Source organism: Phalacrocorax carbo, chromosome 20 (genome assembly GCF_963921805.1).
Source record: "Phalacrocorax carbo chromosome 20, bPhaCar2.1, whole genome shotgun sequence".
In the NCBI taxonomy this organism is placed as follows: domain Eukaryota; kingdom Metazoa; phylum Chordata; class Aves; order Suliformes; family Phalacrocoracidae; genus Phalacrocorax; species Phalacrocorax carbo.
In genome coordinates this window covers 3,226,256-3,253,636 of record NC_087532.1, presented here as the reverse complement: position 1 = coordinate 3,253,636, position 27,381 = coordinate 3,226,256, and the positions used below count along the sequence as shown (strand labels likewise).

The window sequence follows — 27,381 nt, the reverse complement described above, 5'->3', positions numbered from 1 at the left end:
TGATGGCTCAAGATTAGTGATGCAGGTTGGTTTATTTAAAGCAGTAACATCAAAGCAAAAGGTCTGCTGATTCAGCTCATAAAAATCATTGATGCATAAAACCAACGATAATATCAAGAAAGAAAAGGTGAATGGAGGACTGGGAGAACAGAAGAAAAGGCAACCCAAACCCATCATAAGTGCACACAAGAGAGACAGTTTAACTCTTTCAAGAAGCATTTGCAAATACCCTTGTGCTCAGTGGGGAGAAAGTCTACATGAAAAAAATTCTATGGTAACTGGAGGGACTTGATATTAAGAAAAGGCATCTCTTTTCCATTTATCTATCTTGGATTGAAGCTCCTGGTCCAGCCAGCAGCTTGGGAATGTCTTCATTTACAATATTCCTTCCTGAAATCTGAAAGCAAATTGAAATGGAGGTCAGTACCTGAAGAGAGATTTCAAACCACCCAAAGCAGCACACTGTAATATGGACTTAGCTATACCGCGACAAGTGACCATCTGCAGGCAACCGTATTCCCAATATCCTCTTCATAAAGCCCACAGTGAGATATACTGTGTATAAATTATCGCACAGATCACCTCTGCAGAGCGTAGGCAAATATATCATGAGAACTCCATCAAGAACAGCAGGTCTAAGGCAATTCAGGGACTCTCCAGACCATTCCCTTCTTGATATAATTTCAATCACATTTATTATATTCTAAATTCATGCAAAAGGAGTCATGGAACCTAACAACTTCTTACAAGTACTGCTCAACATAAGTGTGGCTCTATAAACTGAGGTGTAATACTCAGGATTAATCCTGGATAAGGAAAAGGAGGTTCAGGCCCGAGGGAAGGAGATTTTTTTTGAACGAAGTAAGTGACTGCCCAGTACCCACAAATAAATTCACTCAAAACACTCTCTTCTGCACAGTGTTTTCTTCTCAAACACCATGCCAGGCCATTCTTGAGATATATCTCCCTCTGAGGTTACAGTACAGAATGCACTATTCCAGCCCTGCAAGGCATTCTTTTTCCAATAAAGAAAAATTCTATTTGTGCCATGCCAAAAGTTTTTAAAAGCCTAATCGCTACTTGCATCTTGTGGCTCTGTGATGAAAGGATAGGAAGGGAACCAGCTTCTCATTCCTGCTGCCATTTGTCATAACGTTTACCACTCCCCATTCGGCTGTGGCTCCGGCTCACTGCTACACTGTGTGCTTCCCTCCTCCCTCCCTCAACCCATCAGCAGGTTCCTAGAGCCACCAGTTAGGGTGAAGCAGGTCATTATTACCTTTGTCTAAATCAATATTCTTTGCTGGGAAGCTCCTGGCTTGCTCAGCCTTCTCCTTCAGGATGTTGTTTTTGTAATCTGTGTACAGGAGGAGTACAATTCAGACAGCCATTAGAACATTAAAAGAAAACAAAGCTTTACAGGCAAGGCAGACATGTGATCAGTCCTTCCTTGAAGTGCTCTAGGCCTGGCATCTCCAAATCTCTAGGAGCAACTCACGGAGTTACTCAGCCACTCAGCAGGAAAAGGAAAGCTGCTACGACTTTAGTTTTGCCCCTGGCACTAATCAGTTATGCATACTTCAGTTTCCTGCTCCTCATAGGGACCACAGATTCTTCCAGCATGAAACAAAAAGCTCTGGATTATCTACGAAAGCTCACCTGAAGGTGACTGATCCAGTTGTTCAAAGAATTTGCTCGCAGGGGAGCTCTCCCGAGACATACAGAGAGGAATTTGCACTTGCTGCTGTCCTGGTTTACAACCCACCCTCTGCAACTCCTTCGTTCTTCAGATTTCATATCTACCTCTTGTTTATTGGGGCCCTTACAGCAATTCTCTAGCTTGGGACCTAAAGTCTGTCAGCTCGTTCTTTTAAAGATTGTACCTTCACTGGGGGTGCACAGAGGGGAAAAAAGGGGACAGACTCAATTGTTTCCTGGTTTATCAACACGAGCAATGACATATGGCAAGTTGCAGCAGGTATGAACTTGGCACCACGGCAAGTCTTCAGGAATCTCAGTGTAGTGCAGACAAGAGGATCAGTTCTGCTTTACAGACAACCCACTCCAAGTCCAAGCAAGAAGACACCCCTAATCAATTACTGACACAATAAACTCAAGGCTACACCTTCCAGGTCTAGTAAGGAGCAGCATCCACCTTCAGGAATGCGGTAAGTTCCTGGAATCAGTCCTACACATCCCAGCAAAAACACTTTTGCAGATCACCAGTGAGATTAGCTTCCTTCCCCTCTTTTCAGTATGTTCCAGTTTACCATGAGTTCCAGTGGTTTTTGTATTTTCTATCTTTTGTATTGTAGGACTTTTGTTGCAAATTTTCTTCCTATCATGTTCCCCAAGCTTATTTATCCGAATTGCTATCACAGATCTTGATAGAAGGCCCAACTGTTCACCAAGTGATTTGACATCTGGGGGGATGAAACTGTAGAAAGTTAAACCAAACTGGCTTCAATGGAAAGTGGAGGCAATGAACTCAGCCAGCTCATGACTCCTCTTTATCCCCACTTCAGTCAACTACAGCTCATACCCACTTTCAAGAGAAATAAGGTCAGTAGTTAGTACTAAAGAATGCTGATCTATTTTGTTTTCTCCAGCTCCCTCGCTTTGAGCTCTATGTATGTACTGTAGAATGATGATATTCATATTGACAAATGCTTTGTTTCTTGGACAGGAGATTCTAGAGAGCTGCTTTGTTGATCCTCTTGCCTACACGAACTGCTTAAATTTGAGGAGACCTCTTCCCTAGACACTGTCTTGATCTCATTCCACATTGTCCTGCACTCATGTGAATTTGGCTTTCAGGTGCATGTCAAAGAACCCCAAAAACTCCAGGTGAAACAAAAGAAGCTGTGCCTCATTACTGGCCAACCTCATTAAATCAGCCTCTAGTTAAAAGTCAGGACTGCCCTCTCCAGCTGAGTCCCCCTGCTTGCAGTGACTTGTGGGCCGAGATTCTCAAAGTTGCCATTTAAAATCAGGAGGTGAAGTAATTTCAAAATGGGCACCTAAATGCCATTAGAAAATGCTCAGTTTTAACAAGTTTTGACCCGCTTTGGAGGACGGTTGCTAGTTGATGCATACCCAGCCTGATGTCTTCACTTCTGTATTGAGTCAGATCTGTTGTGTCGACTGTAAACTCTTTAAGATTTACATCCTTCCTGAAAAAGGAACAGCAGTGAAAAATGGTATTGTCACATCCTTTAATAACCGGCTCCTTTCACACTTTTCACAACAGTTTTTCTAATGCTGCTTTAGAGAATTTAATTTACAGTGTTTACTTGCTATATTATCTGGAGAAAAGTTGGAAAAAAAATCCATAGAAGATTTCATTCTCTACCAAGTACTGGTGATTTTCACAGCTATCCTTACAGAATCCTTTCCAGTTTCTACAAGGCTTCCCTGGAGAAATCATGACAGATACATAACAGCATTGGCAGCCACTGTACATAGGTGCTTTTCCTGTCTTGGCCCCTAACCTATCAAACAGATTTCAGAAGGTCATACTGCTGACTAGTGAATCCCTTTGACTGTCTTTTCTATTAACACCTTGAGATCTCTGGCTGGCTGGCTCTTTATTCCCTATGTGTTTGTCCAGAGCTTAGAACAATGGGGAGCCAATCTGTACGGGAACTTCCCCATCTCTTCCACTTTAATACCATATAATAAAACATAAAGGAACTCAGCTACACAATCTTGGCCTCAGTCTCACAGTAGGGTTTCCAGTAGGTTTGTGCATTACCCCTTTGCCGCTAACTCCTAATGACACCTCACAGAAACATGATCTGTGAATCAGTTCCCGAAGTATAATGAGAGGAGATGCCAAATCAGCCCTATAAACCGTTCTCTCCTTCCCTCTTTGACAGTAAAGAGGTCGCTCCCTGCTATGCAGTCATTATGCAAGGGTATATTCCTGGGAACATTACACTAATAATGACTAGAGTGTAAAGCTGCAAAAGAATCGGTGGAAAGCAATGAATAAGCTCTATCAAACAGCCTGTGCTTTACATGGCTGTACTTGTACTAACCAGATCCTCAGCTGGTTTAGGCTCTTAATGACAGCTGAGGGTTGGGGCCCCTAAGTTCATTTTTCTGTATTCTAATCATAGACTGTGTAATCATACTTACTCTCCATATTTCTTCACATTGTATTCGTAACCTAAACAGGGAGAAGAAACAGAATGAGCAGTCTTATCCAGTCCAACCAACCCCTCCCTGACAACAGTGATAAAAATAACACCTAGTACTTATTCACAGTGCTCCTTATGGCGATGCTTACAACGATCGCTTTCACAATCCCTCCAATATACAAGAATTCATGTGTTCCGCTGCCACAGGGAGCTTCCCTTTCCTTTATGCACCAGCTTTCCAGCGGTTTTCCCAGATCTATGGATGCCCAGCCACGAGAAACTACAGCAATTGCCATATTGCATTTCTTTCCACCTCCCATTTATTACAAAAATATTAACCACATCTGTCATCTCTTGTGTGCTGGTGCTGCACGTGCCCATCCCCAGCTCATTGCTTAGGCCTGCCTCCGTCACACGCTACAGGTGCTGGTTTTCATCAGCCTCCCACAGGCCAGGTATCTAGCTACACTCCTGCCTCGCCCCACCCTGCAAGAAGGGATGATTTCAGGCTCCTCTTTTCCATTCAAAGGCCAGGGCCAGGACTCTGTCCCCTCTGTGACTGCAAAGTAACTCCACCTAAGGCAGTGGAGATAGCTCCAATTTGTGTTGGTGCTGATCCCCTGACACGTAAATAAGAATGAACGTGGTACTGCAAAGAACACACCAGGAGACAGACATTCCCTGGTATTTGCTTTTTGTGTGGCATCCAAAACTATTGGTGTGGAAGTCACCAAAAGCTCTCAGTGTCCATTTAGCTAATTACACACAGAGAGCCACCTAGCATGGGGAGTCCGGCAAGGCCTTCAGCATCTTCATTCCTAAGGGATGCACGTGGGCCTTCTGCTCTAAATGAACCCCACTTGTAAAGAGCAACTATCTAGCAGTTCTGATTTACTTTTCCCTTACAACGGAGCGACTCAGCAAATCAAGGCCTGGAAATTTTTACGCCACACTAATGAATCTCCCTTGGCATCAGCACCTGCAAAGACTCCCCACTGCGCAGGTTGCTGGTTTTCCAGAAGACGATCGCTGCCTTCAGCCTATGCTTTGCAGTAATTATTTGCAGTATCAGCTCTCCTGTCGTGAGACACCCCTATAAGCACTACAGGGCTGGTCTTTCCTAGCACTTACCCCTCTGCCGGCGCTTGCGGGTGATGAGGACAACGATGATGAGGATGACAACGAAGAGCAGCAGAGTCGCCAGGATGTAGCCCAGCTGCTGGAAGAAGTGCACCCGGCTCTCAGGGATGATGACGTTTATCACATTGTGGCCCCTGACAACATTTGGATCTGATGGCAGAGGAAAAGGAAAAACGGAAAAGGATAATTGTAATTTGCACCCAAAGCAAAGCATATTCACACGTGGGCCCATAGGTGGGCCTGAAAAGCATGTTCAGCGAGAAACTCCTGAACCACATGAAGTAAAGAGCAAATGGCTCCCTAATTTACAACATACTGCACTTTTGTCAGTTGGAAGAAGCCTATGCTCTTCACGAGACCATTGTACTTCCCAGGAGCATGAGGTATTAACAGTGACTGTCGCCCACTCCCTTGCTGCTGCCTGGCTGTCAGTGTGTTCTTGTTTATTGCAGAGAAGTCCAGAAAGGAGCCACACTAGAGAGCCCCAAGCCTTTCTGCAGGGTAACACAACCCTCCTCTGGGTCCCTTACAACACACACACCACGTTGCTTCGGCTCCAGACAGCTAAAGTATGAAGCAGCCCCTCCCTGCCAAGGGTTATAATTTACAGAGTGGGAGGAATTTCCAATGCCAAAGAACGCGTTTCCTCTTAAATAAAATGAAAATCAATAAAATAAATAAAAGAAAAAGCTACAAAGAAAAGCCAAGATTCCATTCCTTTTGTGGGTGCAGCAGCATTTCAGTTCCGCAGCACAGGGAACGGTAACTCAAAACTCTTACACAGAACACTCTGTAGATCTCAAATAAATAGGTCAATGTTTTACACATATAAAGAGGAAGCGACTTCTCTGCTTGCAGTAGTCAGAGGAGTGGACGAATCCAGCCCAGGCACAGACACAAACCCAGAAGACACACTGTGCTGGGGGAGGCTTTTCTCTTCAAAGCAGAGCTAAAAGTGACATCTCCTCCTGAGAGAGGACGTTCACAGAGCACCAGGCAAGAACCAGTATGGAATTCTGACCTACCACTCCCTCGGGTGTTTAACCCTGTAAATTAGACAGGGGAATAAGGGGAAAGATGTGGGGAAATATCCCAAAAGCCACGGTTCCATTTAACAGATGTGTTCTAATGTGAGAAATGTTGACATTTTTTGAACTGCTGGCATAGTGACTGGTTCCAGTTGGGTAGCTCGTTTCCAGCATCTAAGAACACCAACCCACCAACAATAAAATCAAATAAGACAATAACAGATTGAAACAAACACTTTGAAACCAGAGGTGATTGTTTGCTAATGCTTCCAGCAGTCCTGGAAAACCCAGAGGTTTTACCATTTACTCTGTTCTGGTAGCCCAGCCCTCTACTCCATCAATACTCCACTTCTTGCTGGCATTGCTAGATGCTGCGTCCTTGCTGGCTACAGCGCTGAAAACTAGCATGTGGTTTTTCACAACTGCTAAGCTAAAAAATACCAAACAAAAAAACCACTTGCAAAGCTGCAAACAGTTCTACTTTAACAAATCTCTGGATCATGAAGGGCTTCTTCAGCATCTCCCGTAATGAGATGGTAGCCACTGGAGCAGCTTTTGAGCCAGATGTCAGCAAACATAAACACATTCCATTCCTGGCTTTTTGCTTTCCCACAATGCTGCAAGATAGGGTAGGAGTGGGGTTAAACTTTAGTCAACATTGGAGAGGTCACTGTAACAACAAACAGTGGAAACAGAGATTTGGTAACTTTGGGTCTCCTTGGCTTACTCAGTGAAGTAATACTAAAAATACTTGTCATGCTAGTGTTTTGACAAACCATCACTGGTGGACTTCAAAGTGCATCACCAGGAAGGCAACAGAATAGACCCCTTTTTATAACTGGGGAAACTGAGGCACAGAGTAACGGTTGATTCAGCTGCACCCAGCAGATGAACAGCAGCACGTAGAATAGTATCACCAAGATAATACAGACTCTCCTCCTCATGCTACTGTTATATCAGAATTTAAGCTGAGGTGATGAAGGTTTATTGTGTAACCAAGATCTGATCTTTCAGTATGGCTCAACATGGCGTGCCCCTCTGCCTCCAATTCACTCACGTGATCTGGTTTAACTACTGGAAAATAAGCTTTCATGGTGGGGGGGAAGAAAGTTAGAACAGAAGTACCGTCACATTACTGAAGTGCCAAGGGTCAGATTCTTCTGCTGGGAAAAATGGAAAACTCTCTACCAAGAGAGCTCACCAATGCTGGGTACAGGTGGCCCGTTTTCTTTTCAAGGTTGGCAAAAGACTGAGAATAGTTTAGCAATAAGCATGAGACAACGGATGCCATTCTTTAATCACTTGCTCCAAAGCAAACACAGAGTAAAAATGCACTGAATTAGTAGGCACACACCCCAGTTACACTGCCGAGACCGAGAGCAGAATTGAGCTCATGCTTATATTCAAAACAGGGTGAAGTTTCCTGTCTGGAAATGGCTCCGCGCCTTGGAGCTGCACCAGAAACTATAGCTGCTTGCTGAAAAAGCTCTCACTGCTCTGCTTTTGTTATCTCCTGATGTTTCATTTTGGCTTTATGTTATATCCCCAGAAGAGCTGTATACAGTTTTTCATGGAATGGGGCAATATCTCAGCCTTTCCTGCTGTACACAAACAGGGCACGTCCCAGCAGGCTCCCCATCAGCAGTAGGTTAGAAAAAGGCATTCCAGATGTCTCAGCTTCTTTCACATTCCCATCGACTCAGCACATTTTTGTGTGTGGTGCTCTCAGACCAGCTGAGCTTTCACTGCCCATAGGGGACAAAGCTCTCCTAAGGCTGTTCTTTTTGACAGTGGAAATGGCTTTTCTCAGGAAGGCAAGTTCCTCCAGCACCGAGGGCACTACTGCCTCACCCAGACATCCCTGGCAGGTTAAGTTACTTGTAGGTTCTGTCTGACTCTGAGCAGGCAGGTAACGCCTCAGCAACAACCAGGACAACATCCAGGAATGAATTCCTGGGTGGGCAACTGTGAGAACGAGATCTAGTTTTCATCTGCACAATGTGATCTAGATAGGGCTCAAGGGCCAGAGGCAGGGAGGCTGGTATGTGTATGTCCTGGCCTCCGTGCCAGCCCCCCAGAGCCACCTCTCTTTAGCACTGCCTGGGTTTTCTGGACACCAGTCTTAGTCCCAAGGGGGAAGTTTAGGCTTCTGTGACTTGAAAAAACCAATTGCTAGAGAAGAATAGACCTATTTAAAAATGTATAAAGCATGTCAACATTATATATTAAGCAGCCAATAAATATTAAACCACAATGAATATTTTAAAATGTTAATAAGGAGCTGTACCCAAAAGACTTTAAAAAATATTAAACTTGGGATTTTAATTTCATTTTTCTGCCTGAACTAAGCATGATGGTTTTGAGTTTGGACAGGCTGTCAGATGATAGCTCACTGCAGTGGAAAATGTAAAAACTGGTTTAAGACAAAAAAAAAAGAAAAGCTGAGGGGTGGAGGAAAATTCCTGGTGCTTGATTCTGCACAGTCTGACATCTTGCACAGCCTAAGCCCCCGCGCTAAGGGGAGAGAAACACTTATGATCTGCACTGGTGACAACAGTGCAAGTTATAACAGCAAAGGCAGAGCAGAATCGACCCGTGCCCCACACTTCCTCCTGTTCCATAAAAGCAATCAGGAAAGGGAGCCTGTTAGAAAAACAGCTTGTTTGCCTTAAGGCACGTTAGCATTGCGGGGCAGAACAGGCTGCAGAATCGCCCTGGAGCAAAGAAAACAAGAGCTGGATGTCACTACAGCACTGCAGGCAGGGTAATTAACCCTGGTGGCTGGGACACTCCACTTCTGGTGCAGCATGGTATTAAAGCAGCTCTACAGGATCCTCACCAGTATCACTACGTGTGCAGCTCCGGGTACACCAATGTAATGGGAATCACAGAATCCCAGAGTGGTGGGGGCTGGAAGGGACCTCTGGAGCTCACCCCGTCCCACCCCCTGCTGGAGCAGGCACCCCCAGAGCAGGGGCACAGGGCCGCGTCCAGGCGGGGGGTGAATGTCTCCAGGGAAGGGACCCCACAGCCTCTCTGGGCAGCCTGTGCCCCTGCTCTGGCACCCGCACAGGGAAGGGGTTTGTCCTCATGTTCAGGGGGAACTTCCCGTGTTCCAGCTTGTGCCGTGGCCCCTTGGCCTGGCGTTGGGCACCACTGAGAAGAATCCAGTCCCAGTGTCCTGACACCTGCCCTTTAGATATTTATAAGCATTGATGAGATCCCCCTCAGGCTTCTCGTCTCCAGGCTGAACAACCCCAGGTCTCTCAGCCTTTCCTCATAAGGGAGATGCTCCAGCCCCTGAGCATCTTGGTAGCTCTCCATTGGACTTGCTCGAGCAGTTCCCTGTCCTTCTTAAACTGGGGGACCCGAATAGCTCAGAAACAACCAAGCCCATACACTACAGCCAGATACTAGTAGCAAGGGAGGCAAGACTTCATCTACTCTTCTAACCCTAAGGCCTGGCTCAAATGTGAGAAACCTTCATAGAGGAAACCTCAGTGTCGCTCTAAGTGGCACCTTCACTTCAGTGGTGTCTGTGGTACTTCTGCAGGGCACAGGTTTGCCTTGACCACACTCCCTCCTGCTGGCACTAAGTGATCCCTGCAGACCCCTGCAGAGGGACAGACAAGGCAAGGACATTGTGGCATTTGGAGCAACAGCCTCCTCAGGTGATGATGGGGAGTAACGTGTCATATTCCCATCCCGTGGCTTACTGAGCTCTTTAGAGCTCAAAGGTGCAACTGTAGATACTCATCTCTTGCTCAATCAGGAGAACCACTTCCAGAGGCCACTTACCTACAGCCGGGGCAATGTTGTGAGTTGTGAGGTTCACCACCTTCTTCTCTCGCACTGGCTCCGTCACAAAGACTTGGTAGATCCTGCGCTCATGCAGGCCACAGTAGTGATGGTGCAGGTGGCAAGAGTAAGTGCCTTCATCTGCACTTTCCAGCTCAGAAATCCGCAGGGAAAAGTCACCCAGGGCAAAGGCTGTGTCAGTGATGTTCATCTTCTGACGAATGAAGAGAGGTCCGTAAGAACGGCGCTCACCAGAGGCGTACAGATCAATGAGGCGGTCAGCCCGGTCATGAGGAACCCCTGGGGGTTGCCTGTCCCAGTGGACCACTTGCTGCTCCTCTTCACTGTGCCGTTCGGTCCAGATGTGGTTACGGTTCACACAGGGGAGCATCACTGTGCTGCCTTCTAGGGCAACGATCACAGGCTTTTCCCCATCCCAGTACTCATTTGCATCCTCAGCTGTGGAGGAGAGAAAACAAGTTGTGCAACCTTGGTACCTGCACCTTTACATACTCGTCCCATGCTTAAGGACACCCAGGCACACCTAAGATTGCTCTCAGACCTTGCAATCCTATAACACATCCCCTCCACAGATCCTGAAGAGCCACAGGGGTAGTATGTCTTGTTCACACTTACTTCAGCAGTTAGTAAAGAAACGCACTTTTATCTTCTCCATCCTAGGTCAGTGCATTAAGCAAGACCACTTCCTTATAACTGAGAGTTAATCTCTTGCTTCAGAAAGCAGGAAGTATATTCTCTCTACAGACTAAGAACGGAACAAGAACAACATATTTCATCTTCAATATGCTGTATCCCAATTCTCCAAGCAGGAAATGCTTTTCTACCCACAAATGCCTTAATTACTGGAGGAGTTCAAGAACCACTGTTTTGTATTTTGTTCTTGAAAAGGAATAACAGAAGAACCAAAACACAGATGAGCAGATTGGGGCCTGCCCACAGGCCTGCCTGGGTGTTTTTATTGCATAGAAGCTGTAAGAACAGTGGCCGAAGAGATGCACTTCTCTGCTATCCCATCAGCCCTTTTACAGCTTCCCAGTACAACCAGCCCCAGTAGCTTTACTTGCTCATCATACAAAGGTCGGTTTAAATGACATGGTAGCGATGCATGTGTGGCATGGGTGGCACACACTGCACTTGCCAACAGCCCTTAGAAGCTTGCTTTTAGAGCTGGAATTAAGGTGTGGTAACTTCAGGAGGCCCTTTAACTACAGGCTTGTCAGGGTAAGCTCACCAACCAATGTACAAGGCAGATCTTTGTGGCTAACCCGACCGATGATGGATTGTTACTAGGGATGTTCTGCTGCTGGAGCAGTAACAGGACAGTTAGTTAACTGGGCTGCCTAGCCTAAACATTTAACTTAACAAGCTCCATGCATCGTTTGTCACATGCCAAGACAGGAAAGAGGTTATAAATAGCATATATTGAATAAAGTTTCTGAAAACTCAGGGAATCTGATAGCAAACAGCATAGTGAGCACCACTGTCTCCTGATGTTTTCCAAGCCTCTTGTGGCGTCCGTGCCCTGAACCTGCAACTGGTAAGGCATGGGCAACACCCTGCGTCCACACTGCTCTTCTCTGGTACTAGTATAACAGCACGCAAGGCCTAGCGGGAATCAGCACACGAGCACGCTGTGAATTCAGAGTCCTGGTGGGCGCTGGACTCCAGTTGCCAGACCAGGTCCCTTGCAGAAAGAACAAAAAGCTGTCTGCCGCACCTACCTTTCTTGGTGATAGCTAGCTGGATTTTCACAGTTTCGTATAAGTGGCAGTAGTGATGGTGAAGATTACAAGAATATGTGCCTTCATCAGTCTCTGCAACATCTAGTACAAGAGGAAAGAGAGGGGAAGTTGAATCTTCTTCACTGAGACAATGATTACTTTTGTCATTTATACTGTTTTCCAAGTGCTTGTATGGATGCAAAAGGGCCTCTGCATAACTTGGTTCTCACCCATCCTTATCGCCAGGGTAGGCTAAACAGAGAAGAATCATCTCACCTAATATAATAATTTGTTCAGTTTATTTGCTTTTGTGTGGAATGTACTTGTATTAACAGATGGAAAGAGAAAGCCAATTTAAGTTTAGCTAAGAGCAGGCATAGGAAGAATTACAGTCTTGGGTTTGTAGTTCAGGAACTGAAATACAGTCAAAGGTCAACAAGAAGCCCCAGTGACTTTCAAGCAATGAGTTTTTACCAATTCTCTTTTCAAATTGGACTGTTTCAAAGGGTAAAAACACCACTATTGCCAGCGCTTCAGAGAACCCGATTAACCTCATTAGATTGATATTTATTTATTTACAGAAAATTATCCATAAAATAGCCATTTTCACTGAAAAACACAAAGGTAGTTTAGCCAAGAATCTTCCATTTTGCAAATAGCATAGGGGGAAAAGGTGCTCTTCAGTACCTTTGATCACCAAGGAGAAGTTGCCATCTGTAAATGCATTCTGAGGCATGAATATCCTCCCCTGGTTGTAGGAGCTGTATACACGCTGATGTCCAGCTGAGTACATGTCACACAGCCTCTCCACCTTGTTATCTCCGTAGTAGCTGCTGTACACGTCCCAGTGGACTACACGCTGGCGGTCGTTCAGACGATCCTGGGTCCACACCATGCGATAACTCTTGCAGGGCAGGACAGCCTGTGACCCCAGCGTAGCACTGATATTTAACACTGACACTACAACGCTGTCTGGGTTTGAGGCATCAGCTGGGACTGAGAGCCAGGAGCAAAGAACAAAAAACAGGGTTACCAGATTAATGCCATGTGAAGAAGACACTAGAGTAGGACTCAGACCTGTCCTAAAATCTTTGCACGCCTTCCACCCAAAATAAAGTCACTTTCAAGACCAACACAGAGCTCACTCATGGAGAAATAAAATAAGAAGCCACTTAAAAACAGTGATTTCATTCAGTGAAAGTGATGTCTGATGTCTGTTATCAGGATTATAGATTTGACCTGTCCTACCTACCCCTTCCTAATCCTAACCCCCGGTTTAATCAAAGTTTAGAGACACTAGTCCATGGGATGCGTGGGTCATGCCTATGGAAGTTAGCAATGAAACCCCCATCGCATGTCACGGAATCCGGGTGCCTCTCATTTCTTCTCATGATCACAAAGACAGGCAGATTACAAAGATGTCACTCACCTGAATACGAATAAACAGAACCTGTCAAAGCAGAAAGAAAAGAACGTTACTCACAACAAAAGGAAGAAAAAACTCCTCATATTCACACTCATATTCAGCAACCACCTCCTCTGTTATTATTCCATCTCTTCCTCCCTTGTCTGTTAATATACTTATTTCACACAGGTATTGTGGTTAAGCCCAGAGACCCAACCACAGGCTGCAGCAGACACTGTACACTTACAGCAAAAGACAGTGCCTGACCCAACAAACTGAAGACCAATGTGGGATATGCTTAGCCCACAAATGAATTTCATACACTCCAAGTCTTTATTTCATACCATCCATAGTCACAGAGTTTTTTCCACCATGCTATTCCAATGTAATGCCAAAGCTGTCAATGCGTCACCCACCAAAACTCTCTCAAAGCGGCCTCTTCTGCCCAAGAGAGAACTATTTAACACATGTTGTGTAAGATGAAAACAAGAACCCAAGGAGGCAGGAGCGGGCAGGGGAAGGGAGGCAGCAGTATTGGGATCTGATATTCGTCCCACATAAACAGCAAGGCACCAGCAGAAACAGCAGGGCAAGAACAGTTCATAGAATCATAGAAGGGTTTGGGTTGGAAGGGACCTTTAGAGGCCATCCAGTCCAACCCCCTGCAGCGAGCAGGGACAGCTTCAACTAGATCAGGTTGCTCAGAGCCCCGTCCAGCCTGACCTTCAGTGTTTCCAGGGCTGGGGCATCGACCACCTCTCGGGGCAACCTGGGCCAGTGTTTTACTGTCCTCATAGTAAAAACTTTTTTCCTTATATCCAGTCTAAATCTCCCCTCCTTTAGTTCAAAACCATCACCCCTTGTCCTGTCACAACAGGCCTTGCTAAAGGGGTCACCCCCACCCTTCCTACAGCCCCCCTTTAAGCACTGAAAGGCCGCAATAAGGTCTCCCCGCAGCCTTCTCTTCCCCAGGCTGAACAACCCCAGCTCTCCCAGCCCGGCCTCACAGCAGAGGGGCTCCAGCCCCCGGAGCATTTCTGTGCCCCCTCTGGCCCCGCTCCGACAGGTCCATGTCGTTCCCGTGCTGAGGAGCCCCGAGCTGGAGGCAGCGCTGCAGGGGGGGTCTCCCCAGAGCGGAGGTGGTTCTACCCAGATGTCACCAGCTAAAACCACACTCATTTTTGTCCTGTTTGACCATTGTGAAATGACATGTGCCAGCTTCACTTCCCCAGCAAACACCCACATCTCCATCAACTTTCTCTGCCAAGGCAAAGGCCTGAATAGACTTGGAGACAGAGCTGACGCCAGCTCATTTGCTAGGGGTTAGAGCTGCCCAAGTGGAAGGGAGTGGATCCACGCTGCCGATGCACTAGACTGAGGGGCCAAAAGATAACTTTCATCTCCGAGACTCCAAATCCGATTCCTGTAAAACTGATGGTGGGAATTAACACATTGAGGGAATTTTGTAACTCTGCAGGATGCTGAGTCTACCTGTCAAATGAGGCGGGATGTAACGTGGCTGTTTCGCTTCACGCTCACGGCACACACTGTTGTCAGCACTCCGCTGGGCAAACCCATCCTTGCTTTGGGAGCACAGCATGTCCCCCGGGGTCTCTCCCACTCTGCACAGTTAACCCTGTAACGCTCGGGATGCAACCGCAACTCCGTCCAACACACGTGACTCAGATCTATGCAGGAAACACTTTGCAAGAAATGAACTAATGCCTTTGTTTCCGCAATTCTCTAGTCCAGCCCCTCCTGCTTTTTGTGTAGGAGGGGTCTAGGAGGTCTCCCGCCATCATGCTTTGAGAGCACCATTCAGATTCCCAACACAATGACATCATTCATCTCTCTAACCAGGCAAGCCCAAGTGGGCTCGCAAGATCATTAGATGTTTTGTCCTGCTAATGTCATAGGCACAATGTCCCCCAGATAAAGGCTCTATTTTTTTTTTTCAGCCCAGGAATTTATGCATTTCAAAAGAGAATAAATTAACTCCAGACTGGGGCTATTTTAACCACACCCCCAGTGCATGGGCTGAGAATAAACTCTCTTTCCTTTCCTTCTCCTATCACAAAATACTGGGCGGTGACACCAGAGAACAAAAATGAGCAGCACCAGCTGTTGAAGCCAGTTCAAAGACACTCTGAATACAAGTTATTTTTTCTATATTTATAATCTCAGCATCGCAAAGGAAAAAGAATCTCATGCAAAGCCTGCACTGCTCTGGGTATGAGACATCATACACAAGACATTGTCATTCCATTATTTGATGGTGTCTCCTAATCAGGCTGCAAAACGCCTGATGGTAAAATATTATAAGCTGCCAACCTGTCTCTGGAAGCCAGGACTTAGATTTAGCTTAGGACAACAAAGGATGAATAAAAAGCTCTTTTACGGCACCAAATGATCCTTCTCCATGAGAAATCGGTCTCACTTGCAACAGGACAACCAGCTCTCAGCACAACAGCATCCACTCCCATCAGTGTGACATATCCACTCGTATCGGCGCGACAAAGCAACGCCCGTGCAGTTGAACTGGTGTTGTTTGCCCTGTGATACGATGCAGTATCACAGCGACTTGTGTGCTAGGGAGTGGCGTCTCTGAGCTGGCTGGCTGGACAGCCAATGCTTCCAGAGTCTTGCACTACTGCTCATTAATAGCAAATTGATTTGGTGTTACAGAAACATCCTCTCCTGGCTCAGCAAGAGGAATGCATTTACTTTTCTCCTTTCCTCTTGCAAGTTAATGTTAAAAACATTAAGCCTAAATGCAGCATCATAAATCTAACAACTGACACAGATATCCACCTAAGCCTTCCAATACGCTCTGCTTGGCAGTGGGTCGCAGTCCTAAACTAACAATAGCACTAACCCCTAGTTTTGTATCTTTTAGCTGACCCCACTGGCATGGTAAGGACCACCCAGGTCCTGACTCTCTATCCCACCCAAGGGGCCTTTTGCCCCGCTAGGCTGCTGGAGCCCTCTCAGCCAGCTACATGCATTTCTCCAGCACACTTCCAACCACAGCTCTCTAAAACAAGGAAGCGGTGGAGCTGTCGGTAGCTAACAGCTTTTAGATAAGAAAAGCTTATGTCTTATGGGTTTTGACAGCTTCATTTTCCCTCCACTCTTAAAGCTCTGCTAGCAGCTCCCTAAGAGGCGGGGCAGCAGCACCCTTCCTTACTTGACAGTTACACTCCAGGGTCTTCCCAGGTCTGACCCTCAGTGACCAGGAGAGGTTGCTTCCTGCTGGGAAAAGAGAAGAGCCTGTTGATGCCTTGCCTGCATTTTATCATACCGCTATTTTGACTTGCTGAGCGTTGCCACCCAAAGCTGAACAGCCCAGGGTTACAGTGACATTATGCGCTCGAACTAAACCCATCCAAGATGAAGGCATAGTTAAGTATTTTGTTGGAATTCAGCAGAGAGACAGACACTGAAGAGAAAGGGGTTTTCACTGCATGTCTGTGCACACTCACATGCACACACACAGATTCTGGACAGAAACTTGGGGTCTGAAGCCTGCCCGAGGGTATCATTCGTAGCCTCAAAGTGGTAGGTGAGAATACCAAAAAGACAGCGGCATAACAGCCGATCAGCGAAGTTGTAGAAGGGAAAGAAAGGACAAGTCTTTACAAGAGGCATGGGAATTCCACAGGACAAAGAAGGAAGAACTGATACTTCTGATTCCCCAGCAATGCTGGAAACCTGCACATATACACCGGGTCATGGATAAGACTCAAACTTATTTGACATGGCTGTAAATGGGATCACTTAGAAATCTAAGGAATCTGGAATGTGTCTGATCTCTTGTATGCCTGGAGAAAATGGAATTTAAAACAGACCTTCAATAGCCTGAGTATAGAGCAGTAAAAGAAGGAATAAGCCTTTTTCTCTCTTCAGTCTCCTCCCTCTGCTAGGACACCTAGCTCTGCTACGGGAGACACGCAGTGCAAACAAGACATGGCCCCCAGCCATGCTTTTTAAAGTTATTTTTTGTATAACATGGTAGCTATTGAACAAAGGCAGAGATATAGCCATAACCCAGCAAATTTGACAGTTTATGAACTACAGGATTGGGGTAAACTGGAAGCAGTTATTTTGTGGAGTCACACTTCCCAACCTGCAACTGTAAAATCAAGGAGTATTTATGTACCTAGTGAAAGCTCAGACTTTCGTAATCACAGGACTTCAGGGCCTGGAGCTTCAAAACCACCAAATGCCTTAATAGTTGTCAACATAAGACTCACTGGAGCTCATTTTAAAATTTCAAATTCCATGTGATGGATAATCACTTTGTCCTCTCTGTGTGATGTACCCACAAAAAAAAACCACCAAAGAGACCTCTATATGCTGCCCCCCGACATGTCCTGTGCAGCCTCAGCATGCCTCTCTGCAGGATCCCGGAGGTATTCTGCTGGTCCCACAATATAGGAAGAGGAAAGCATCCTGTAAAAGCGTTTCCTAATCCCTTGTAAAAGGCAGAGCCAACTCTTACTTGAATCCCATCCACTTTTCAAGTAAAGAATTAAGCCACAAAAACTGCAGGCAAACTAGAAGTAAAAGCCTCTGGGTCTGAAAGACAACACACTCGGAGCTCTCTAGGCAGTGTCCTTGGAGCAGTTTGAACAGAAAACTGCCCCTTGAGCTTTGCCTGAACAATACCACCACTTCTCTCCTCCTGGAGATAGCTGCTGGCAGAAGGTCTGCTTCACAGGTAGACTCATGTGCTAATGAAACCACCAAGTTCCTACCTCATACCGGAAGATGAAAGACTACCAGAGCAGAAGAGGAAACTGCAAACACCGTAAGTGGTAGCCTGAGTGCCCAGTCGCACAAACGCTCCCCGGGACATGACGCCACCAGCTCTACCTGCAGTGCTTCTCCTGAACTCAGGAAGAGCCTTGCCACTGATGTCAGCAGAGCCAGGACAAGCTGCCTGGATGCCGCCTTACACGGCAACAAGCATCACTGAAGTTCAGACCATAGCAGTGAGCAGGAAAGAAAACAAACTAAGAATTCACTGGAGAAACGAGTGTCATAGCTCACCAGGTGTGTGGGCTGAAACAGTCCTTGAGGCTGACAGCCCGCTTGCCTAAGTAAGCTCAGCCCATTATTCATTTGCATGCCTTCTTTAGTGTCTCCCGGTCTGCTTCACCTGCTTTTTTGCTTTTGAAAAATGAAGCAACATCCCCTTTACGTTAGGGGCACAGAGGGACGGTCTAGTCCTAGAGAAAGGACGTGTCCTTCACAAAATCTGTGCGTATCAGATTCCTTATTTCTCCCATAAAACCCATTGTCTGTGCGGGGGATTTATTGGTCTCTGCAGAGCTGTTACACAATTACTGCAAAAACAGCAGTCTGTGCTACCAAGCTATTTCCAAATACTTTTGAAGAATGGCAGTGGCTCCATCCTGACTCTTTAGGGAGCTGACCCAGCGTCTAAGAGGCCATAATGGCTTATGATGGAGTACCATCAAGGTGACAGCTACACAAATGAGCTCAGCTCTCTTCCGATAGCCATTTTTTTTAAACCCACTAACCAGGAATAACATCTGGGCCCATCTCGAAGAGGCAAAGGAGGGAGATAGCGAGCAATGCCGTTCCACCTAGACATCTCCCATTCACCACGTGCGCCTGCTGGCCTAGGACTGCAAGACCAAGCTTTTCAGTAAAACAAGGTTTCCCTTACAAAGCCAACTGATTGTCAAGCCAAGCTTTGAACTGGGCTTTTATTTAAGCCTCTATGTTTGTTTATTTTTAAAGGCTTTCTGGGACAACTTTCTCAACAGCAGTCTTCTGCTTTCAAAAAGGATGTCAGGACTGGAGAGCCCTTAACTACCCACCCAGCCCCAACAATTCCAAGAGCTCAGTGCAGGTAGGAACATGTCCACGAATCGGCAAAAAGCAAGAATGTGCTGCCTCAGCAGAAAGGGAAAAAACCTTCTGTCTGTACAAGAAACCAATCGCCATCTTAGCCACTGCACAATCAGGATCCCTCACAGATTTGCCCTAACTTTCGCACAGACAGTTCAGATATTAGCTCAGCTTTGTAAACCCTTCTCTGCTTTGTGTACTTCATGCTGGCTCTAGGCCCATAGAATAGTTTGTAGAGCCATTCCAAACACAGTGCTGTTCCTCCCTGCAAGACATTAACACTTGAGGGTGTGGTTCCTCTCCAGAAGGGTTCATCTCAGCAAATATGGAACAGCACAGATTTCCTCCCTTCTCCCCTTCCCGTCTTCACTCATTACGCTATAACCTAATTTGTGTGGGGATAGCAGGACTCAAACATCAGGGCTGCCTGGCATACGGACAGTTATCGCTCCAAAATACACCTGAGAATAGTCTGTCAGAGGTCATCCGTCCTTAGGTGGGATACTGTTGTCTCTGTGCAGCTCCCCCACTGTTCTGTAGCAACCCAACCTGCTATTCCTGCCCTGAGTGCTCCCCAAGCTCTGCCAACATGCAAAACCACACCGGGGAGTAGCTGGACTGGTTCATGCTTCTGAAATATAATATGTGGCCTCTCCTCCTTCTCCAGGCTTAACCCACTCCCACACACTAGTTTTCTGAGCCACTTTAACCCTTCTGTCCCTATGACTGATCCCGTACGTTGCCAATTCCTAAACCTTGCCTTGAGGCATTGCAAAACTGGGGATGATGTGCTGGCATGGCAACTAGGCTAGATTAATTAGGGACCAAACTGAGAACTCTTCAGCTTACCCCATCCCGGTACTGAGGAATTTTGGGAGGCTCAGGTGGCTAGTCACAGCCTCTCATTAACAGGGCTGCGAAGAGCAGGGGGTCACCAGTCCCCAAAAAGCTTGTGCTCCTCTCTTCCTACTGCCAGCACACTGAATAAAGTCTCTCCATACTGTTCTTAGAGCTGTAATAGGTCCTTTGCCATAGATGCCTTCCTTAGAGCCCAAAGCGTTGTAAGTGTGGAATTCCTGGGGTTTTGCGATTGATCCTCAAATCTTCTCCTGCCATCAAGCCTTACCGGGGTTTCTCTGTTTAGCTTGGGGTCTGGCTCTCAGGACCCTGAATCTCCTTTCACCTCTTACAGAAAACTCTGTGATTAAGGAAAGGATACAAGCCATTCTGTTATTGTAAGCTCATCAGACCTGTCCTCATTCCTTTCTTGCACCTTACCCGAAAGTGAATTCCTATGTCTCTGTCTCTATGCTGACAGGAAAAAAAAAAACCCACTTCAATTTTTTCCTCCACCCTGAACACTCACACACGTAGCAGCTGTTTCTGCCTCTTCACAAGCATAAAATAACCTTGGATCCTGTAAATCTAACTATGCAAGCTTTACTGTGCTCACACTCAAGCTTACTGGTTTTCAGTTTGCTCATCAAGGTAACTGGTAGGAAAAAGTAGATTGCACAAACACGCTGAATGGAGTACCCCTTAAACAACCTCAAACATTTCTGCATTCTCTCCCCTTTCCTGTCCAAAAAGCATGAGAAATGCATGATTCCCTCCCCTCACCGATGAAAACACAGCTAACTTAGGAATTTGAACAAAATCTTACAAAGATAACAGTTCAAAATCTTCTAGCTAACCCCCAGCCCCGTCCTCTGCAGTTGAAATAAAAACAAGTACCATCATGCCGAGCAGCTAGGAGCTTACTTTGCTGAAGCAAAATCTGCCACAGAAGGAGTTTTGCTAGTTGCTCCATTTCTTCAGCTTCTCCGTGTTTTCGTCTCTCTTGAAAAACAAGTTGAAGACCTTTTTTTAAAAAACTTTTTTTTTTTTGTAACTGGAAAACACTATGACCTCATCAATTTACATCCAGAAAGCTGTGGACAGCAGCTCATATTCTGCAGAATTACTCCACCTACAACTTCCAATTCCCCACCTCCCCACTCTGTTCTCCCCCTACACTCACACTCCACCTCCTTCCTTCCCCTAACGCTTTCTGCACAACTGCTACGAACACCCACTCTTCTCTTTCCCCTCCCTCTGGGACCTTCTGATCTGCCCCTGACTTTGATGTAAAAGTTTTATCGGGTTAATTTGGTCCCGCACAGCTCTGGGCTCACAAAACAATCTTTCTGCCTCCCCCTAGGGATGGAACTAATTTTCCTTGTGCTTTACTTGATCCAGCTGTTCCTTCCTTTGTTTGACACTCACCCAGCTGTCTGCTTGAGACTGGATTTATTCTGTTGCCTCCAGTGGTTTTTTGATCTTCGTCTCCTCATATGGTTTTACTTCAAGCTCAAGCCTCAGAAGACAACCTGGAAAACAGTATTTACTCTGTCCTGTGATTTGTAAGCAAGGGCTTAATAGCAGCTCTCTTAGCAGAAGGATAACAATGACAAAGACTGAATGTAGGGGAGCTTAGGGCAGCGCAGGCAAGAGAGACTAGAATGCAACTTCAAGTCCCAGAACACTGTGATGTGGGGAACAGGTTTCCCTACCACAGAGGCCAGAACGTGGAAACCTGGGTCAGATGTAGAACCTCTGCCTTCAGACCTTCACAGAACTGAACTATGCGAGTAGTTGTTCGACTGGCACCGAGACAAACAGCCAACACCTTGTAGTAACCTCACCTGCAGAAGACCTGAGACACTGCTGCTCTTCTCCTTTGCGTACCCACGAGAAAATACCAGCCCCGACAGCAGTGCCAAGACACAGCAACAACGGCAAGCAACGACTGAATTTTCAGCAGTCTTTGCTCAAGGAAAAGACTGTTAAATCAAGCAGTTCCTAAAGCCTGTACTGATGTATTTAACTGTGTTTATATAACCCACTTCACCGCGTCCCACAGTGATGAGGAGTATTAACACAGTCACTGAAAACAGTCAAACATCAGAGGAAGAAACTGAACTTTCTTAAACTCCAAACCCTGCGTCACAAAAGAAAATGCACATACACCCTTTATGCATATACGCTCACAGACCAGTTAAAGTTCAGATCACCTTAGTTTGCATCTGCAGCCATTTTTTCAGTTCAGGGAATTACTTCTCTAGATGGTGTGGGATGTTCAGAGGGGACAGACTCCTTAAAGTGGCAGGGCTAACCAAGCATGGAATGAAATCATGTCCCTGTGCCACCCTTTAAATAGCTGAAACTTTACCAGCCTAACGTGAAGAGGGCAGCAACCTTCACAGGTAGTGGGAACAGCTTAATGAGGCTGCTGGCTGCACCATTTAGAACAGGCCCTGCACTGGTTTAAGTTAGTCTCTGCTGACTCTAAGTATTAAGACATTTCTCACTCACATCAATCCAAGTCTGTGTTCTGAAAAAAAGCAATTAATTTCCAGTGGAAAAGCAGGACAAGATGGTAAAAGACACTGAGTCAGAGTATTCAACACCCTGTTCCCAAAAAGTGCCTTCAGATATGGGTACGAAAGGTGTAAATGTTGCCTTAGATTTGGAATCTGGCCTTGTATAGGCCCAACAACCTAATCCATGTAGGTGACTGAATTAGCCAGGAGTCTTCTAAGGCAAGACTTGCAGGAAAATTACATGAGTATAAAGTCAGGAAATAGCGTAGCTGTTGCTAGTATACGTTAAAAAATAAAATATGGTAAAGCTTGCTGTTTGCTTGCATTCTGTTGCTAGATTATTGTTGTTTATGGTTAACAGGGTTTAGTGGATTTAACAATACAATCAAATTAGTCATCTAGTGGAAAATGTTGGGGAAAGGGAATTAAAACTTACCATTCTTATATGCCCACCTGTAGAACAGAGCTAAATATCTGTAAGACTCATGGGAGAGCTTAAAAATACAAGCTAGTAGCCTTCCCATGGCACTCCATGGAGATAAACTTAATGCCCCACCTGAATTTTTCCTTCTGACATTTTTCTGTACCATCTCGTACACCAGAAGACAGATTTCCTCTACCCCAGAGGGGGCTGTGTTTCAGGAAAAAAGAGGGCATTTTAACAAAAACCTAAATAAATATCTAAATAATTATACTCCGCAACAAGGGAAACTTTGGAAACATCCAGACTAAATCAGATCAGAACTTCATCTAGTCCAGGATCCTGTCTCCAGCAGCAGACAGAACCAGACACGTCCAAAGAAATTCCAAGAAAATGGAGCTATCATTAAATAATTTGACTGTAAAAAAGGCCTGCTGTTAACTCCAGCAGGTCTTCACACTGCCCAAAACAGATCCAGATAACTGCTGGTTTGGGTTTGTTTCTAGTGAAAAGTTCTAAACTAATCTTCAGGTAAGAAACCCACAAAATTTCACTGCAAACTTCAACCCTGTCATTTATATGAAGTGGGGAAGTTTGTGGGTAATTAGATACCTGCAGTTACTCACAGTCCACGTTCCCACACTCATGGGCTGAGCTATGTCAATAGCCTGTACATTACACATGTCCAGTCCGACTGTAACCCTCATGCAAAAACATAGGCTTGTCTCTGCAAGCCTCAGATATTTGCATTAGTCCAATCCCATAGTCACCCACATGCAGCAAAGGCTCCTGCTACACCATGTCCCTAAAGTGAAAACCTGCTGCCAGCTTCTCAGGCATCACAACGAAGACAGTAACTGAGCCGCAGCAGCTGAGGTCTGCTGCTGAGCCAGAAGTCTAGTGGGAGAAAGAGCCTTTCCTGTTGTCTCTGTCAGGCCAGGGAGCCAGACGAAAGGCTCAAATCTGATAGCCTTTTGCTCAGCTGCACATCAGAGCAGCGTCTGGAAAACGTTTGGCTGGGAGGCAAGAAGCTGTTCCCATCGCGCAGGCAGCAAATACAGCACCCTCTCCTTCCCTTGGCTTCTCTCAACCACGGGCAGAACCTTCCAGGCTGCAATTCCAGGTTGCTTTTCCACCTTCCTGCCTCCTAGCTTTGGCACTGGTTACTGACTGTTTCTTCCATGACTTCTGGGATGGATGCGGATTGCTGTGGTTGCTGCTGTCATGGATTGGCTATTTCCTGACTGCAAGAAGCCAAGTTCAGACTGAACCCGCTAAAGTCTCCTAAAGAAAACCACCCACTGGAAGGAAAGAGCAACAGCTTCTCTGGGGTTCACAGTGAGAAGAAGAAAGGGACACAGGAGGCTATTTCACAGATATTTACCTTTTCCTCACTCTTTAATTCTGCACAGTCTCTAGTCAGCCCTGTCCTCCTAGAGCTTTGCTTGTCCAAAGAGCTCCTGGAAGGGCAGCTGTGTCAACACTTTGCCCAGTCAGGAGCTGAATTTTTAACTAGATTCTCCACGGAGGCTGGCCTGAAGAGTGATCCCTAGCCTTCCTCCTTCCCCACTCCTAGAGGTATTTTGGGTATTGATTCTCAAAACAAGAAGCATCCCTTAGCTGCCCACTGTGGCGTACACAGCCGTCTACCCCGACCACAAATCCTGTCCAAAGAAAGCAACTTCATCCATGCAAGGGGAAGGAACCTTCCAGCAACAACACAGTAGTTTTGCTTCCTGGAGCTTTGCACCTGCCATCCTCATCACAGATCAGGCTAGCAGGGAGAGGAAAGGCTCCCATGTTTCCAGTCACCCCTATTTCAGATATGAAATATATGGTGATATGAAACACTGGTGACTCAGGTGGAAAAAAACCCTGCCCAAAGACAGTGCAGGGGTCACAAGATTAATTGGCTTGTGGGAAACAATAATGGGCAAGTCAGGAAGTTTCCTCTTCCTGATCTCTTCCATTTTAACATTTTTGTATTCCATGGCTGCTGGCTGCACCGAAAGACCTCCCAGTAAACCTGAGCTAAAGACCACTAGTCTAGAAAAACTGAGCAAGTATCAGATAGGGAAGAAGGCCTGATGTCAAGAGGTACCCTCCATCCTTTTATAGCAATTTTGAGAACCACAAACCCTGGCAAGTAGGAGTGGAAGTGGCCACTTCTGCCCAATTTTCACAGCTATAAATATATTTAATGTATTAAAAAGGAATGCCAGGATTAATGTTCTATTGACACAAACACAGAAATTACAGTACAGGGCCTTATGTACAGGGTTTATCAACACTCCGTGCTTATTACCAGCAACTTCTTTAGATCTTCTTTAAACACAGGACCCATAGTACGCTGCCACAACCAAAGGAAAGGAGACGATATCTACCCATGAGCAGAAGCAAGGATAATTCCTAGAACTGAAAAGTAATAGGGAATGCTACAGCTTGGGAATAACGAGTGCTAATTGACAGGTACCATGGCAAAGGTAGCAAGGATCCTGCAAAGCCAAAAACATCAGCAGAAATAGAGTTTTGCATAGAAACAGCAGAGAGAAAGGCAAGGGAACCGCAGTTCAGGGTTAATGTACACCGACACCATTTATCTTCTAGTAGGAATTGCTCAAATAACCCTTGTCATGCCAGTAGCGTGATCAACCTGTAACACTCAGAGGGACAAATACGCACCCATATTCACTCCCCCTTTCTAAGAAAGGTCTGGTGTGGGTAGGGAGAGCCTTCAAAGCTGCCTGCTGATGGAGAAGGGCAGTGTAACACACAACCATGTGAATTACCAGAGGGTATGCGTTTCCCAGGAGACTTCATTTGGTTGCAAAGCTTTTCTCATTAAAATAAATCTTTCAGCTGCAATGAATTCCATAAGCAAGCCTGAAATAATCCAACTTGCAGCAAGAGCTGTGAACTAAAAGGACAAAACTGAAACCCAACCACAATAGCAGGGCTGTCAAGTGAAGCCTGTCATTATTCCAGTGATGTAACAAGCTGCGTACCTCTCACAGACCCAGCATTACAATGTTTGTTCCCTAGCCATAAGCACTAAAACCCCTGATTTGCCTTCTCTGAAGAGCACATTCAGAATGACAAGTTGAGGGTCTGGCCAGATGTTTTTCTGCTTTATTTCACTGGAGTCCACCGTGATCACCAGCCTGCGATGCAGTCACCAAACCTGCAGCTGAGGCAAATACACGCGCCTAGCATATGAGAATGGCAGATGTCCAACACCCTTTACGCTGGGTGTGTATAAAACAATACCATGGCAAGAGTTAGTAATACCCCGGGACAACCTGTTTCTAGCAGAGAAAGGTGAAGTCCACAAAACCACCCCATAGTGGTAAGTCACTGCAATGGTCTAAGCTATGCTAAGCCCAAGCACTCCTGAAGCAAAATGAGAGGCTTGCCCAGAACAGTTAATGTTATTTGGGGGCTGTCCTTTGCAGGCAATTCCTCAAATTCTTCCTGTCTTGGATCTCCAGCTGAAAAGCTCTACTTCCCTAAGTGCCAAAGGCACTGGAGCATTAATTAATTAACGTCAATGTCCAGGTATGCGAGAAATTTAGTTAGATGAGATCTTAAGAGGCTTCTGATCATCTGCTTAATGCACCGAGCTTTGCAGTTTGCATAGCAGAGGCTTAGATATGCACAAACAAGGAGTTCAGCTGCAGCATCCAAGCAGACGACTCTCTTGGCGAATCAATTATTATGTGTGCATGTGTGTGTTTATACATTCTTCCAGCGCTGCTGTCCTTGTAACAGGTCAGAGAGCTCTGTCTACATCTTTTGCCGTAAGGCATCTCTGCAGCTCAGTGGTTCCTGTCGTCTAGCAGCTTTGGATGGCACTATATTTAAACACCCCCTTTTGTTGGAAAGCAGTCAGCTCAGATTCCTGGGATTCATCTCAAAACCATTAATAGAAACCAGTTACAAAAACAGAGAAATTGCCCAGGAAACCAACATAGATTTTTTTTTTTTTCCAGACCGAAGCCTGAAGATTATTTTTCCAAGATAAAAAAGTGTTTGGTGATTTTTCCACAACATGAAATCCAAAAAGCTGGGTTCAGCGTGTGGAGGAAAGTCAAACGTGCCCAAAAAAACATCAGAGGCAGACACTTAGCAGCAAGCTTATACTAACTACCATGAACAGTATAGTCAGTCAGTATGACTATGTATGTATGTTAGTTTACACCTGCTAAGAAACTTCCTCATAAAACCTCGTGTTCCACAAATACCCATCAGATCATTAATCCTACCACAAGAGAGCTTTGGGTAATGGTGAAATTTGGTTACCCTTTTCATCAAAAGAAAAGAGAATGCAGAGTCTTCTCTTCACCTTGTCTTTTCTGTAGGTCCCACATCACTGTGCTTCACCAGACGGTTCTTCCTGGTGCTGCACAGGCTTGGCTGTTCATACAATGTATCACGCCATTCATAATCTGAGAAAATCACCGTCA

At 45.8% G+C, this 27,381-nt stretch overlaps 1 protein-coding gene across 4 annotated transcripts; it reads right to left on the bottom strand.

The window, feature by feature from the left end:
- Window positions 1-27,381, bottom strand: MXRA8 (matrix remodeling associated 8). Of its 4 annotated transcripts, none has more exons than XM_064470301.1 (12): window positions 27,261-27,381; window positions 21,401-21,504; window positions 20,870-20,974; window positions 13,280-13,300; window positions 12,538-12,846; window positions 11,851-11,952; window positions 10,109-10,567; window positions 5,274-5,432; window positions 4,141-4,171; window positions 3,097-3,173; window positions 1,280-1,357; window positions 1-397 (listed from the first exon to the last, which is right to left on the bottom strand). In XM_064470301.1, the coding sequence occupies exons 3-12, from the start codon at window positions 20,943-20,945 to the stop codon at window positions 372-374; spliced, it is 1,338 nt and encodes a 445-aa protein (XP_064326371.1). In that variant the 5' UTR covers window positions 20,946-20,974; window positions 21,401-21,504; window positions 27,261-27,381; the 3' UTR covers window positions 1-371. The 4 variants fall into 4 exon arrangements, with proteins under 4 accessions (XP_064326371.1, XP_064326373.1, XP_064326370.1 ...); XM_064470303.1 differs by having other exon boundaries at window positions 20,897-20,974; window positions 27,261-27,374; XM_064470300.1 differs by lacking the exons at window positions 21,401-21,504; window positions 27,261-27,381 and having other exon boundaries at window positions 20,870-21,150.

What these genes read in the sequence shown, in the direction of transcription:
- MXRA8 (XM_064470301.1), bottom strand. Translation starts at nt 20,945, where the DNA reads ATGGAGCAACTAGCAAAACTCCTTCTGTGGCAGATTTTGCTTCAGCAA. An exon ending in TTCTGTTTATTCGTATTCAG is followed by an intron (nt 12,847 to 13,279) that starts GTGAGTGACATC and finishes CCTGGCTCTCAG; the next exon opens with TCCCAGCTGATGCCTCAAAC. An exon ending in CCGCAAGCGCCGGCAGAGGG is followed by an intron (nt 4,172 to 5,273) that starts GTAAGTGCTAGG and finishes CTCCCTGTTTAG; the next exon opens with GTTACGAATACAATGTGAAG.